The sequence below is a fragment of the Astatotilapia calliptera genome, chromosome 14 (genome assembly GCF_964374335.1).
Source record: "Astatotilapia calliptera chromosome 14, fAstCal68.1, whole genome shotgun sequence".
NCBI classification, from domain to species: domain Eukaryota; kingdom Metazoa; phylum Chordata; class Actinopteri; order Cichliformes; family Cichlidae; genus Astatotilapia; species Astatotilapia calliptera.
In genome coordinates this window covers 16,418,524-16,432,773 of record NC_137435.1, presented here as the reverse complement: position 1 = coordinate 16,432,773, position 14,250 = coordinate 16,418,524, and the positions used below count along the sequence as shown (strand labels likewise).

The window sequence follows — 14,250 nt, the reverse complement described above, 5'->3', positions numbered from 1 at the left end:
CTGACACAATCCTTGTTAGTGGAAAATTATAAGACGACTACACATTTTACAAAAACAGTGACCAGAGCATGGCTGAACATGTGGGTGTGGCTTCTCCCTGATAACCCTTACGGTACTTTAAAGCCCTTTTAATTAAATAAATAATGTGTGTCTGCTTCACTGTGTGGATCTTGTGTGGAGCATCACCGCCTTTCCAGCCAGACCGGCCTCCACCCCTCCTTTGGGAACCACATACTTGGTGCCATCACTGGCTCTCTGAGGGTCCATCATCCTCAGCTGCCCATTGCTCTGAGCTACAGTGTCCAAACTCCACAGCTGGTAGCGCATGCTTTTACCTTGCTTAGCGAGGATGTAAACATCTCTGAGCGCCGTGCTGCCGGCAGGACAAGATGAGCTGCTGTCGGCGGCGAGGTAGAGCCACGGCAGAGAGGGATCAGGCTGAACATGCTCTTTACTCACACTCCCCTGGTCCACACCGAGGAGAACGCCTGGAATGAATAAACTCTGTTACTGTGTGGTCTGATTAGTCAAACTAGGCTCACTTTAAGGGAAATCCTACATAATAAACCCTGCCTTAGGTTGGGTTAGCTATTCATTCTTACCTGAAGCAACTGCCCAGTGCGCTCTGTGGCCACTACGCTGGCACGGCTCGTGGTTGTAATCCTCGTCATAGCTGTAAAAACTGTCAAGGAGTTTTGCTTTTCTCTTTAATCACAAATCCAAATCTACTGCTTTTCCTTCACAGCAACCCTTTCCCCATGGTTTGGTCCAGGATACGGGATGAGAACAGGCTGTCTCCCCCACAGGTGTGAGATGATGGCTGCAGCATTATTACCACTCAGACCCCCCGAAAGGAGCTTGGCCTTGCAGCCACACACCTCTTCTGCCAGCAGGGCCATATTGTCAGCTGACAAAATAAAAAGCTTAATGAGAACATAAAGAAATCAAAATTCACCAGCTTGAAACTGAATGTTTACTTGCTTGTGAAACATTAAATTAAATATCGGCTGCAAAATGTGTCATAAAGTTCCAAATGTTTAATCACAGCCTCCACCTGTTTCTTTTGCGTTTTTTTTTTTGCTCCCAAATACAAACAGACCTGAAGAGTTCACACATTTTTATTTTATACCCGAGAACATTTCACCCTGAGCCGTGTATCCCCTGCTCAGAGCTGTCTGAACCACCGTCTCCATGTCGACACTCAGCCGCGGCTGCCGTAGGTAAGCAGCCATCCACAAAGCCACCAGACCACACCTACAAAGTTACCAGAAATAACACACTGAATAAATATGTCACCCACTCACGTAAAAGAAGTCAGGTAAACCAAATAACTAAAAACAATAAAATACTACAGAAGTTTAAAATTGTTGTGGAAACTGGCGTGCTATGCAACATACTTCTTAACCAAAAATAGATTGAGTTGTTGAGTGACAGGTATTACAGTGACACTTCACTTTAGTGACTTACTGTGGACCATCTTGAATGAGTGATGGCACGTAGGTGTTCGCCAGAATCCACTGCAGGTCCTTCCTGAAACTGAAGAACAAACAAATGGCACTGCATAACACGAAGGCATGGAGCTTGTTAACCGTTTATCTGCTGCACTTACACAAATGAAAAAGTTTTTTTCTCAGCCATGAATCAATTCTAAGCATCAGTTCCATATGTTGTGTCATATTATCTGCATCAAAACTGTAGCAGTTTACGGCATGTGAGTGTTTCCTATCCCCAACTGTTTCTAATCCCTGCTTTCTGATTCTTTTATAGTCACGTGTTAATCAACTGGCTGATAACTGTATTGGCTGCTAAGGTTTCAGGATACTTTGAGGAGTCAAATGCCAGCATTATAAAAAGCTTCTTTCACAGGACTATCATGTACAGTACTGTGCAAACGTCTTGAGCCACCCTTCATTTCATCCCGTTTTGCTATAAAATTTGAAATAGGTTGTCTTTGGATGATGACTGCTTTTCATTCAATTCAGTGGAATTCAGTTTTATTTATACAGCACCAGATCACAACAACCGTCGCCTCAAGGTGCTTTATATTGTAAGGTAGACCCTACATTAATACATAAAGAGTAAAACTCAACAACCATACGACCCCCTATGAGCAGGCACTTTGGCAACAGTGGGAAGGAAAAACTCCCTTTTTAACAGGAAGAAGCCTTGAGCAGAACCAGGCTCAGGAAAGAGCCGCCATCTGCCGTGACCGGTTGGGATGAGGGGGGAGGGGAGGAAGACGGGACAAAAGACATGCCACGGAAGAGAGCCAGAGATAATTAATAAGTAATGATTCAACTCAGAGAGGTCTATTAACACATAGTGAGTGAGAAAGGTGACTAAAGAAGCACTCAGTGCATCATGGGAATCCCCCAGCAGCCTACACCTATTGCAGCACATAGTTAGTGCTGGATCAGGGTCACCTTTATTCCACTGACACTGTGTTTGGAATCATTGTCATGCTGAAAATGAATTTGTTGCCAGTTAGATGCTTTCCAGATGGTACTGATGGTGGATCAAAATGTGATGGTATTTTTCTGCATTTATAATTCCATCTCGTGTAATTCGGCATACCTCAGCCTTTTCTCCCTGTTTTCCTTCCTTAAGAACAGCTTCTTGAAAGACACACTTTCAGTGAGACCATTTCTGATGAGGCTTCAGTGAACAGTAGATGGATAAACTGAAAGGCCAGATCCATCTGATTCTGCTTCCAGTCTTTAATGGATTTCTTCTTATTTTACAAGGACATTTCTTCCAGATATTTTTCATCTGCTGAAGTTTTTTAGGCCTTTCACTTCTTTTGTCTTCTATTTTGCAATTTTCTCAAATATTTAAGAACACACTACACACCAAGCAAAAATACCATTTTATGTCTGCCAAATTGTATTATCTGACACTTTTTCATAGATTCAACTAAAGAAATGGGAACAAATTATGTTTTTATATAATAGGCTGCTAGTAACAAAGTGCCCAAAGATACAATTTAAAATAAGTACTTTTCCAAGTTGTCTGTAATGTGACTCACACTGACAACGGTTTGAGTTAGGTTCCCTTTTTTATGCTATGATTCATAGGTCAATATTAAGTTGCACAAAAAAGATTATTCCTCTGAATAAACGTCAAATGGGAGGACTGGACTGAGAATGAGTGGAAAAAGCAGCCAATGCCCAAAGAAAAACTTTTCAAAGACCTTCAGAAAGTCTGAAGAACTATTGTTAAAGACCAATTTTAAAAAAATGACAAGAAGGTCTCACTCTTGGCTCAGGACTTTTGCCCCAATCTTGACATTCAGTTTTATTGACTCCATGTCAGAGATATATTCAGGCAACTCTCTGTTCTTGGGGTTAAGCTACAATGCAATAATATCACAATATAATAGGATAATGCAACTTTGTAGCAAAGTTGTAGTAGTACTCAATACAAAACAACATAACCATCAGAGAAACACACTCTTTGTATACAGTCCATTGTGGTGTCTGTGCGTGTACTATTTTTAAACTTTTTAATTAAATAACAAATCTCTCACTTTACTACTGTCTTTCATCCTTCCTGTGAGATTCATTTTCATCACTGCAAGCTAGTTAAGGTCTCTCTTTACTTTAATTCATAATTACAGCCATTTAGGTATATTACAGTTATTTGTTATATTTTGTAACTTTGTAGCATTATTTCATTTAGTTTAGCTAGTTACTGTTCTTAACGTCTTGGAGCAGCTGTGATCACATAATTACCTGTGTGATTAATAAAGTATCCTGATTCTGATTGTGGGACACTTATCGACTCATAAGTTCATCCGTTCAGACATCTGACCAGGATGCCTCCAGGACAATACAGGAGAGGTATTTTGGGCCGGCCCAGGACACACTGAAGAGATTATATCTCTGAGATTTTCCCGAGCAAACCCACTGTCCCCTCAGGAGAGATGGAGGAAGATGAGAAGGAGGTCTGCTGCCCCCACCACCCACATAAGTGGCAGAAAATAGATGCATATATTGCTCTGTCAATACTTTATCTCACTGCTCACTGGTTCTGGATTATATAACTGTACATTCTGAGATGTGTCCTGGTCCGTGGGTTTTGTTATGTTTTAGGTTTTCTGGACTTTAGATTTCTTTTCACTGTTATTCCTTAAGATTTTTATTTTTAAGCTTTTTACTTGAATTCTGGTTTATATTGGTTATTAATAGGTAACTCTTTGTTTAGCCTAGCCTCCCCACGTGTCTTCTTGTATCTTGTAGTTAAGTTGTTGTCTCTGTGTTAGGTGTCCCTCTGTTACATTACTCACTTGGTGAATCCTTGCCTCTTATGTTTGGTTTTTAGTTCCTGTGTCTTTGATTAGTTTAAGCGCATGGTTGTGTTGTTTGTCCCTAAAAACATCATCAAAGATAAGTTACACAGTCATGGCTGATTATGCTGCACATGGATTTTTAATCAATAACCTGTATGGCTGTGCTGGCAGATGAAACATTTGAACTGCACAATGGATCCGCTTGATCAACTTGAGCATGACTGTGTGTGACAAATGTCTGCCAAGCATGTGAGCACTTAAAAATGTGCAGATTTATGTGCAGATTTATCAATTTTCCACACAAAGCGAAAACATTCATGATAAAAACCTGACCTGGTCTCCCTCTGACTGATCAGCAAGCAAGCCTCTGTGTGATCTCCCTCTACAGCACGTCTACTGCTGGCTATAGTCTGATACAGCTTCTTCTTTGGTGCTGACGTTTGAGGTGGTGTACATGGAGCAGGTGGAGGAGGTGGAGGTGGCAGGGAGCATTCCATTGACATCTTCTTTTATCCTGAGGAATTCTGGACTAATAAAGTAGAAATTAGTTAGAAAACGGGGGCAAGCTGCAGCAAGCCAGTATAAACTGTAATTATAGAACCTGCAACTACCTGCCCAACTTCGACTTCTTCTTATAATAAGCTAATAACTAAACCTGTCAACATACAGGACCAAATGACGAACGTTATTCGATGTTGGAGACTATTTTAGTGCAAACTGGTGTGCAGAAATCATATACAAGTACTTGGTTTATGGTCTTTTGTACACTTACCCCACACCCACTTATCTAACTAGCAAAGCCAGCTAACGACACCCGGCTTGTCCCCATATTTGGCAGTACTACTCTCGCGCTGCGTCTTCTTCTTCTTCTTCTTTGTGTAGTCACTCCTCAGGAACATAGAAACATACCGCCCTCCAGTGCATCTAAATTATCTCAGTACCAACTGCAAAATTAATACATATGACTCTAACTGCTAGTTAAATATGAAGCTAAAGATAAATTATAAGAATTTAAAAAAGCGCTAAAATAACCCGGACTAAAATATGTGCCACACCATAATCTGAACTCTGAGAAGAATTGTATCAGAATGTCTGCCCCTATGTTATATTTTTAGCCAAAACTGTGACACAAAATGTTATGTTGCCACAATGATTGGAAACAGCTACAACAGGAAAAAAATAATAAAATGGGACACGGATGTTAAACATCGGAAGTTACGCTTGCACTGTTATCGCGAGAACAGAAAACGGGATTTGTGAAGACCGGGTTTTCATTCATCAGGTAGGAACGTCAAGCTAAAGACTTGAATCGTTAATTTTCTTATAAAGAAACACTTCTTCCGCGCTTTCATGTACTTAAATAATGCATTTGAGCTTTTTGTGACGATCTTAAGTATTTGGGTGATTAGTATATACATGTAAAACACCAAACAAGGTGTTAATTTGTAGTAGATAGCTTGCAGGCTAACCCTCCCCGTCACGTTTGGTGAGTGTTTGCTAACGGTCGCTAGCTAGTTAGCTACTTAGCATCTAATCTAAACTGTGCCTCAGACTGTCTCTAAAGATACAAACGTTCATCAAACGCTCATCAGCAGATTAAAGGATGGCCACCCCGGATGTCCGGCTAAATCATACTATCTACATCAACAACCTGAATGAGAAGATCAAGAAAGATGGTGAGGTTTGCACGTTGAAATCTCTTTCCGTTTAAATAAGCACAACCAGAGTAATCATTTTATGTTTTGTGGTGTGTGTGTGTGTGTGTGTGTGTGTGTGTGTGTGTGTGTGTGTGTGTGTGTGTGTTTTGTTTTGTTTTTTTACTGCAGAGCTGAAAAAGTCGCTGTACGCCATCTTCTCACAGTTCGGACAGATTTTGGATATCCTGGTGGCACGAAACATAAAGATGAAGGGTCAGGCCTTTGTTATCTTCAAAGAGATTAACAGCGCCTCCAATGCGCTGAGATCCATGCAGGGCTTCCCCTTCTATGATAAACCGATGGTAGGGTAACTAAACACTGAATATCACACAACTGCTGCTTACCATAGTTTGTGTGTCACATGTGATCTTTCTGTTTGGTCCTGCAGCGCATACAGTATTCAAAGACTGACTCTGACATCATAGCTAAAATGAAGGGGACTTACGTAGAGCGTGACCGCAAAAAAGAGAAGAAGAAGATCAAAGGACCCGATGGCACTGGACCAAAGAAGGGTGTAGCTGGTGCAGCCATGGTCGCTGGTGTGCCTGCCGCTATGCCTGTAAGTGGAGCCAGAGCTGTTTTATTGGTTATTTTGGCAACTATCATGTATTCACAAGGAGCTCTGAGCCAAAGTGTGGGCAGAGACACAAAGTATAAAAACCCTGAGATTTCGAACTTTAATATGTTGGAAAATTCTTGGTTATTTTGTTCTATAGAGTAGATGTTTTATAGTAGATTCCTACTGTTTCCTGGATCACAGAATACCCTAAAGAAAGGCCACAGTTTGTCAGGTGTGTTTCTGAGACATTAATGAGCAACATGAGGGCTCCACAGGGGACTGTCCTGGGTCCATGGCTTTCTACATTGCATACAGCAGACTTCGATATATAGATACAGAAAATCATTCTCTACAAATGGCAGATGAGCTGTGTCAAACATATGAATTTCCGTTTGTTATCAATGAAGTTGTTCTTATGGCTAAAACATGTTTTCAGCTCAAGTTGCAGAACAAAAAACATGATACTGAATTGGGATGAACCTTTTAGGAACAATATTAATAAATAAGGAAACAAAAGCAAAGGGAGAAAGTTTCTCCTGCATTTAGAACAGTTTGTGTGATTGAAAACTGACCCTATTTTCATTGACAAATGTAAATAGTAGCACACACATCTCAGAAGAGGAAAATGGACATCGGGTTTTCTATTAACAAGCTCTTCACTCTTTAGGGAATGCCTCCAATGAGCCAGGCTCCCCGTATGATGCACATGCCTGGCCAGCCACCTTACATGCCCCCTCCAGGCATGATGCCACCTCCAGGGATGGCACCTGGCCAGATGCCCCCTGGTGCCATTCCTCCTGGTCAGATGATGCCTGGGCAGATGCCTGGACAAATGCCCCAGCAGGTAGTGTTTTGTCACAGAGCATGTTGTGTCTTCATTTAATTTAATAAATTGATATTTTTCTGGTTGATTGATTCTGATATCCAATGTGTACTCGTAGGTTGCAGAAAATCCCCCCAATCACATCCTCTTCCTCACCAACTTGCCGGAGGAGACCAACGAGCTCATGCTGTCCATGCTCTTCAACCAGTCAGTAGCAAACCCATTCTCTAGATCTAGTTTTGCACGCTTGTGTCTGTTATAGGCTGAGCCTAACTGTTGGTGTGTGCGTTTTAGGTTCCCAGGTTTCAAAGAGGTGCGTCTGGTCCCCGGACGCCACGACATCGCATTTGTGGAGTTTGAGAACGAGGTGCAGGCCGGAGCTGCACGAGATGCACTACAAGGCTTCAAGATCACACAGACGAATGCAATGAAGATTTCATTCGCTAAGAAATAAGCTCTCAGGAAGGGTGGTCTTTGTTTTTTAAACTTGCAGTAAATCTGACTGTGATTTATTCTTAGAAATTGACTTTCAGGGTTGCACGTAAGTATGTGTCAAGCTGGTGTCTTTTTTTTTTATTTTTTTTATTTTTTTTTAATTTTTTATTTTTTAGCTTTACATCAAAATCCACAAGCAGCTTGATATGTCTTCTATATTTGTCATAAAGCATTGCACCCAGAGTCTGGTTTACCAGACATTGTACCTGGAGCTTTTCTTTTTCTTTTTATAAATAAAACTGTTCTAAGAATGTGCTGCTCTTCATTTAAGCTGCAGTTTGAGCTTTCTGCCAATAGGCGATGCTTTCTCTCCTCTTGTGTTAAACATTTTCTCTCAAGTCCCTGTAGTCAAAAGGATCTCATGTTTAAACAACTTCAGCTGCACAACATGTAGAAGGAGAAACCAGCATTGAGAAAACCCTGTGTTTTTTTATTTTTTTATTTTTAAAGAATACCAATGCTGTGTGCTGCAGTCTGAATTTAGACCGCATCTGCAGAAAATTTAGTTCTTTGGAGTCTTCTGATTATTACAAAACATGGAAACTTTATGGGACTCCATATAATTCACCGTAGCCATCCTACTTGTAAAATAAATGCACTGGAATCTCATTTAGTTTGTGCTTTGAAGTAGAACCTAGATCTCTGAAGCCACTTTCTCTCCCTGTATTTGGCATTAATCATTGGTATATTATTTAATGGATGGCTGGTGTTGCATTGTTGCAGCGTTTCGTCATCTGCTCCCCCAACAAATGCTCGCACGCTATTACACCTCCAAAACTGCAGTGTTCGTGTTGAGACTGGTGTTGTTGAAATGAGATAATGAAGCTGCTAATTGAAGATGTGTGAATGTGCTTCTCAAACCGCAGTATAATTGTTTTTGTGTTCGAGCCAGTAGTACATACCTGTCACAGATGTGAGGGCTGCTTTTGTAGAAAAAGGGTTCTGCTGCATTTCAGAACAAAGATATTATTTTTAGAGGATCATTGTATTATGAAGCAAACATGAAAACAGACTTGATTCTCTGGACACTTGCGTGAATATTTTGTTTTCTACTCTACTAAAAAAAATTTCGGATAAAAATTGTGCATTAAGTCACATCATAACATTAAAACAGGAAGGCTTGTTGCTGGAAATGGGCCTCCATACAGCTGTGTAGATATTTTACGGCGATTTGATTTATCATTGAACCTAGTTTATGCAATTTCTAGTATTTCAAAAAACAAAGGGTAGGTGGACCTGAAGTTTTAGGTTGTTCAGTAGTGATAACTGGATAAACTCTATACTGGGTACTGTTAGGTACACCTTGCTAGTATCTATCCATTCATGCTATGCATTCAACAAGGTGCCGGGAACATTACTGACAGATTTTTCCATGTAGCATCACACATTTGCGACTCTCCTGGTTCATCACATCCCAAAGGCCCTCTATTGGATTGAGATCTGGTGACTGGAGACCATTTGAGAGCAGTGAAGTCACTCATGTTCAAGTTCATCTTCAAGTTTGAGCTGATTTGAGTTTTTGTGACATGGTGTGTTATCCTCCTGGAAGAAGATGTGTACACTGGTCATAGAGGGATGGACATGGTCAGCAACAATGCTCAAGCAGGGTGTGGTGTTTAAACCATGCTCAGTTGGTACTATGGGGCCCAAAGCATGATAAGAAAATAACCCCCACACCGTTACACCATCACAATCAAACTCATCATACGAGGCAGGAAAGATGCATGGTTCATATTATATTTACTCCAAATTCATCTGACTATTCTCTGAATACCAAAAAGTTGATGTGGGTGAATGAAATGAAATGTTTGTGAGGCAACATCCCAGAAGATCAGCAGTTTCTGTAATACTCAAACCAGCCACAGTGACACACCCAGAGTCACTTAATTCACCTTTCTTCCTCCTTCAGATTTTCTGTTTGAACTTCAGCAGGTTGTTCTGACCATGTCTACATGCCTGAATGCAGTGGCTTACTGTCATGTGATTGGATGATTGAATATGTGCATTATTGTATTTAATGAAGGGATGGATGAGTGTATATTTTCATTTAAGTTTAAAATGTTGTCATGTAAGTGCAAAAAAGGTTTTTCTGCAATGTTCTGTAAGTAACATAAAATTAGGTGGGTAAACAAAAGTAGCTCAGAATCATGGACAATATGAATTATTGTCTCAGTAAATTCTTATTGTCTATTTTCCTCTCAGCCTTCACACGATATGTTTGCAGACATGCTAATAAGGAGCACGTCCTCCTCTCACAGACTAGATTCAGACAGAGTGACGTGTGAATTAGGCCTGAAAGGCTTAATTTAGACTCTCACTATCAGCTGTGCCCGGTGTACACAGGGCCTCCCTGTTATGTGCCCTGAGTAATTGTCTTCAGGTCAGCTCAACGGTGTACACAGAAATCCACATTCTTCTGCAGTTTCCCAAGCCTTTCCACACTCCCTTATTTTGCCTTGAGAAAGCACTGACCTCAGTCACCAGGGCGCCGTGTGTGTGTGTGTGTGTGGGGGGGCATGGTTTTGGCAACATGCCCAGTGCCTTCCCATTCACCAACACAGTAATCTTTCAGAGACTGAAAGGCAGCTTATACTTATCCAGCAGCTTATGCGTGGAAGCTGTTCCTGTCAGTACCACTTAAAAAATAAATAAATTTTATAAATCATCTCTTAAGTATTTTTAGTTTGCAAAGTATGGAAGAAATATAGTATCATCAGAATTCAACTATTTTTAGACATTGAATTTATAACACTGAATTTTTATCCTCCAAATTCACCTGCAAAAAATTCATACTGTGTAACTAAACTTCCTAAACCTTCAGATATGTAGGCTACCTTCAGTTAAAGAGAAGCATCCCAAGTTTAGAGGATAAAACTTCGGTTTCACTTTAATAGTTTTACCTCTATTTCACAGTTTGTAGTGTAAACAGAAAGCATGGGAAGTAAAGAAAGGACGGTCACATGCATCATAAGCTGAACTGATGATATTGAATTTGCATAATCCTGCATAGTGGAGGAAAGAAAATTTGATTTCTGAGTGGAAAAATGAAAGTTCTTGTATTTTTTGAGTTCTTTAATTTAATGTGTTTTTGGTTTTAGTTAAGGAAATAACAGAAATTCAGTTAGATAGAGGTTAGTGGATATTTTAGAGCTAATGTTCTGTTTTTATGCTTATTTTCTCTGTATGGTCCATTATTTGTTTGAAGTGGATGAAACATTAAAAAAAAAAATTAGACATGTGGAAATCAAATCTGATCTAAGCTCATTCTAAAGGCCCCGAGGAAGCAGGTTACTTATCTATATGCATTATTTATTAGTATTACATTTTGATTAAATAACTCCTAAATGTGTTTTTTATCCTAATTTGAAATGAGCCATTGTTTTCACGGCAGTTTAAATAGTGTTAAAATAAATAAATAAATCTGCCTTTTCAAATCCTGCGCAATAAAACGCGTATTGACCATTAGATGGAGCTAAATGCACAACTAACTGCATATCCGTTATGTAGGCACCAAGAAAGCAAGTGAAAGGATTACTTTTTTTGTGACTCTTCTTCTTCAGGTGAGCCACACGCTGCAACCTCTGCGCAGACCCAGTGATGCACGTGTGTTTCCGGATGCTTGGTTAGAATTCAGCTCGTGCTTCGAGGTCACTGCTTCCCCCATGCAAATTAAGCCTCTGCTCCTCAAGAGCCCTCTGTTCCGCTCCGGGGTCAACGCGGAGCGCCAAGCCGCGGAAACACCAGCGGTTGTCAGGGAAGCTCTTGAGCAACAAGCCCGTGATAGACTTTAAGATTGAGAAGGGGGAGGAGGGAGAATCTCATTAGATTTTCTCTGATAAAGAAGGTGCATTGTGTGGAGGTCTTGGGTCCAACAAGAGAGGACTGGAGGAGATATGGAAAATATGTGTGCCATGTGACCGCTGCCAATATTCAAAAGATGCCTACACACCCTACAGTTCTCTTTTATATTTATGCGCTCAGCCGGTTAGTATTTGCAACCCGGCGGCTCCATTAAGCACATTAACACTTTTCAGAGCCGCAGCTGTCGAAACAAGTTCAATCATAAAAGTGGGTTCAATTATAACGTGTCATAAGAAATCAGTCTGCAGGTGGGTGAGAACCGCGTAAGCACTTTTGCCCTGTGCGTCCTGACCAACAGAAGCCGCTTCACACCTTTCCTGCAGGCGTGAAAGTCTGTTTGTCTTTTGTAAACAACTTTTAGTACATCATCCGCAACAGCACGGGTGTTTTAATTAAGCTTGAAGGACAAATCATTTCTATTCACAGGTCTGAACAGAACTGTGAGAACAGTTCTGCCAAGCTGAGCTTTGAAGTGTTCCGTGGACTGCAGAGGTTTGAAACTGGAGGAGAGGAACCAGTGAGGCACAACAAAGGACAGAGGGGAAACAGAACACTCAGGAGAGGATAAAAGAGATGCGAAAAGCATTCAGAATACTCTCACACGTAAATATGGTATTGAAAAAAAAAAGAATGTTGGTCAAAGTGTGTAGAGAGAGAAAAGGGGATGAGAGCCCCGTGCGCTCTGGGAACCATCCGGACAAGGAGTGAAAGACGGATATTCCCTGCCCCAGGACACACCCTCATGCTCTCTCTCTCCCTCTCATTGTTTCCCACAGTGACTCCGTGGCCGCCAGCCTTCGTATCGGGTTTACAAATGACCAGCCAGCCGCTCCAATGACAAGAACACAAAAGTGAAATCATTCCGCCGGGGAGAAGCAACTTTGGTCGCTGCTTTGGTCACACACTCATCAAGAAATAGGATTCATACGATTGTCCCCTCTCCATATTATCTCTGAGAGTGGATTAAGCTTTGAGAGAGACAGGAGATGAAGAGAGAGTATCAGCTAATTGGGATGTGAGTTCAAGTCAAGTGAGCCGGCAGATTGGACCCGTAAAGCCTCTTAAGGCAGGTGGTGGTGGGAGGAATACACCAAGGGGAGTGTGTGTTTGTGAGAAGCGTGCGTTTGTGTGCATGTGTCATTCCCAGAGGAAACCTGCCTTGGTCACAGCAGCAAGGGAGGGGTTGATCAGGTGTGCGCGCGAGCGTATGTAGGTGGGTTGATTGCAGGGAGAGATCCAAGCTGAGACAGAGTTATGGTTTCTCCGGTCTGGACGCGATGAAGTGGCTTTGCGGGAGTTTCAGGGTTTAAACCGGCGAGGAAGAGGAGAGCTGGGCGGACGGAGGACACTGGAAGAGAGGAGTAGGAGGAGGGGGGACACCACCGCCACCAAAGCGCACAGCACGGTCCCCAGTCCCTTGATGCAGGGATGGAGAGCTCACGGGTGCACGGGATAACTCGGAAGAATCTGAGGAGCAGAGGTGAAAAGCTCAACGGGAAGCCAGACATGAGAGCCGGGCGACACCAGGGACACTTCCACCTGCCGCGGACTGTGATATTTTTCGTCGCGCTCACGGTGCAAACGCAGGTAAGCCACCAATTAAGTGCTATTTCGGGCTGCATGCACTTAAACGCCCCACGCGGACTCGCAACTGTGGTTCTGTCTGTTTTTTAAATGAAAGCTGAGAGAAAAATACTCAGGAATAAAGTCCCACGCACAGTGTCCCTTTATGCTGCCCTCTTTCTGCTCCTGCATGGCGCTGTGCCCACCTGTTGTTTCAGCCCGCTGGTGTATTATCCCACACAACAGAGAACGACTGTAATCCAATTGTAGAAGCACTGGATGCAAATATCAGAACAAAAATCCGCCTTTGCGACAGACGGTAAAAATCACATATATATATTTTTTTCTTGAATGAAAAAGAGTCAGTGTGCCACTGTTTGCCAAACAAAGACATGTCATGATAACACAAATCAATCACATTAGTGACATGTAGTCGATGAATGTGATTTATTCCATCATTTTCTGCTAAATAATGATTCTTAATCCCTTTTCATTCACTTTGGTATATCCTCGATCATTAATTGCGCATAAATTACACCCAAATTTCACACCGCACCCCTGTTAAGGTATTTTCCTTATTCACGGATCAGTAAATGAGTGAAAACATCTTCCCTTTTAGGCTCTTTGGTTGCTGCTTTGTCCATTTCATATATTAGTAACCATTCTCAGGTGTGGTCTGATTGTCTTATTTTCTCTCTGTCTGCATGGCTGCATGTATGCACGCTTTCTTTTTGGCATAACAGCAAAGTTCATTAATGACTGCGTAAATACTTCTGAGAAGGTGGTTATAACATTATGAGGACAATTTGTGGCTGTATTAAAGCTCTGGATTTTATTCCAGTGTTGTTTTGGGCATGAAAGCATAAACAAGCAAAATATTGTTCCCCTTTTCCCCCATGAGCTCTCAGGCAGCTGCTGGTCTTGTCACAATGTGTCTAATGTGTGACAGCGCTCACCAGTAGCA

At 41.5% G+C, this 14,250-nt stretch overlaps 3 protein-coding genes across 11 annotated transcripts in view; 2 read left to right on the top strand and 1 right to left on the bottom strand.

Annotated features, from left to right (window-relative positions):
• actmap (actin maturation protease) lies at positions 1-5,476 on the bottom strand. 4 transcript variants are annotated; one of them, XM_026191554.2, is made up of 8 exons: positions 5,061-5,474; positions 4,900-4,943; positions 4,622-4,817; positions 1,468-1,536; positions 1,130-1,254; positions 778-907; positions 603-673; positions 1-488 (listed from the first exon to the last, which is right to left on the bottom strand). In XM_026191554.2, exons 3-8 carry the CDS (start codon positions 4,789-4,791, stop codon positions 157-159), a joined length of 897 nt encoding a protein of 298 aa, XP_026047339.2. In that variant the 5' UTR covers positions 4,792-4,817; positions 4,900-4,943; positions 5,061-5,474; the 3' UTR covers positions 1-156. The 4 variants fall into 4 exon arrangements, with proteins under 4 accessions (XP_026047339.2, XP_026047341.2, XP_026047342.2 ...); XM_026191556.2 differs by having other exon boundaries at positions 4,622-4,812; XM_026191557.2 differs by lacking the exon at positions 4,900-4,943 and having other exon boundaries at positions 4,622-4,812; positions 5,061-5,476.
• On the top strand, positions 5,460-8,113 carry snrpa (small nuclear ribonucleoprotein polypeptide A). Of its 6 annotated transcripts, none has more exons than XM_026191559.2 (7): positions 5,460-5,570; positions 5,840-5,964; positions 6,115-6,287; positions 6,374-6,544; positions 7,212-7,388; positions 7,486-7,574; positions 7,662-8,113. In XM_026191559.2, exons 2-7 carry the CDS (start codon positions 5,892-5,894, stop codon positions 7,819-7,821), a joined length of 843 nt encoding a protein of 280 aa, XP_026047344.2. In that variant the 5' UTR covers positions 5,460-5,570; positions 5,840-5,891; the 3' UTR covers positions 7,822-8,113. The 6 variants fall into 6 exon arrangements, with proteins under 6 accessions (XP_026047344.2, XP_026047346.2, XP_026047345.2 ...); XM_026191561.2 differs by having other exon boundaries at positions 5,504-5,570; positions 5,884-5,964; XM_026191560.2 differs by having other exon boundaries at positions 5,507-5,570; positions 5,881-5,964.
• Positions 8,114-12,054: 3,941 nt separating this feature from the next.
• LOC113036523 (uncharacterized) overlaps positions 12,055-14,250 on the top strand; it is a 61,501-nt gene continuing 59,305 nt past the window's right edge. The window contains exon 1 of the mRNA XM_026192923.2: positions 12,055-13,310. Coding sequence (XP_026048708.2) covers positions 13,152-13,310 — 159 coding nt within the window. The 5' untranslated portion in view covers positions 12,055-13,151. The remainder of the gene's footprint in view (positions 13,311-14,250) is intronic.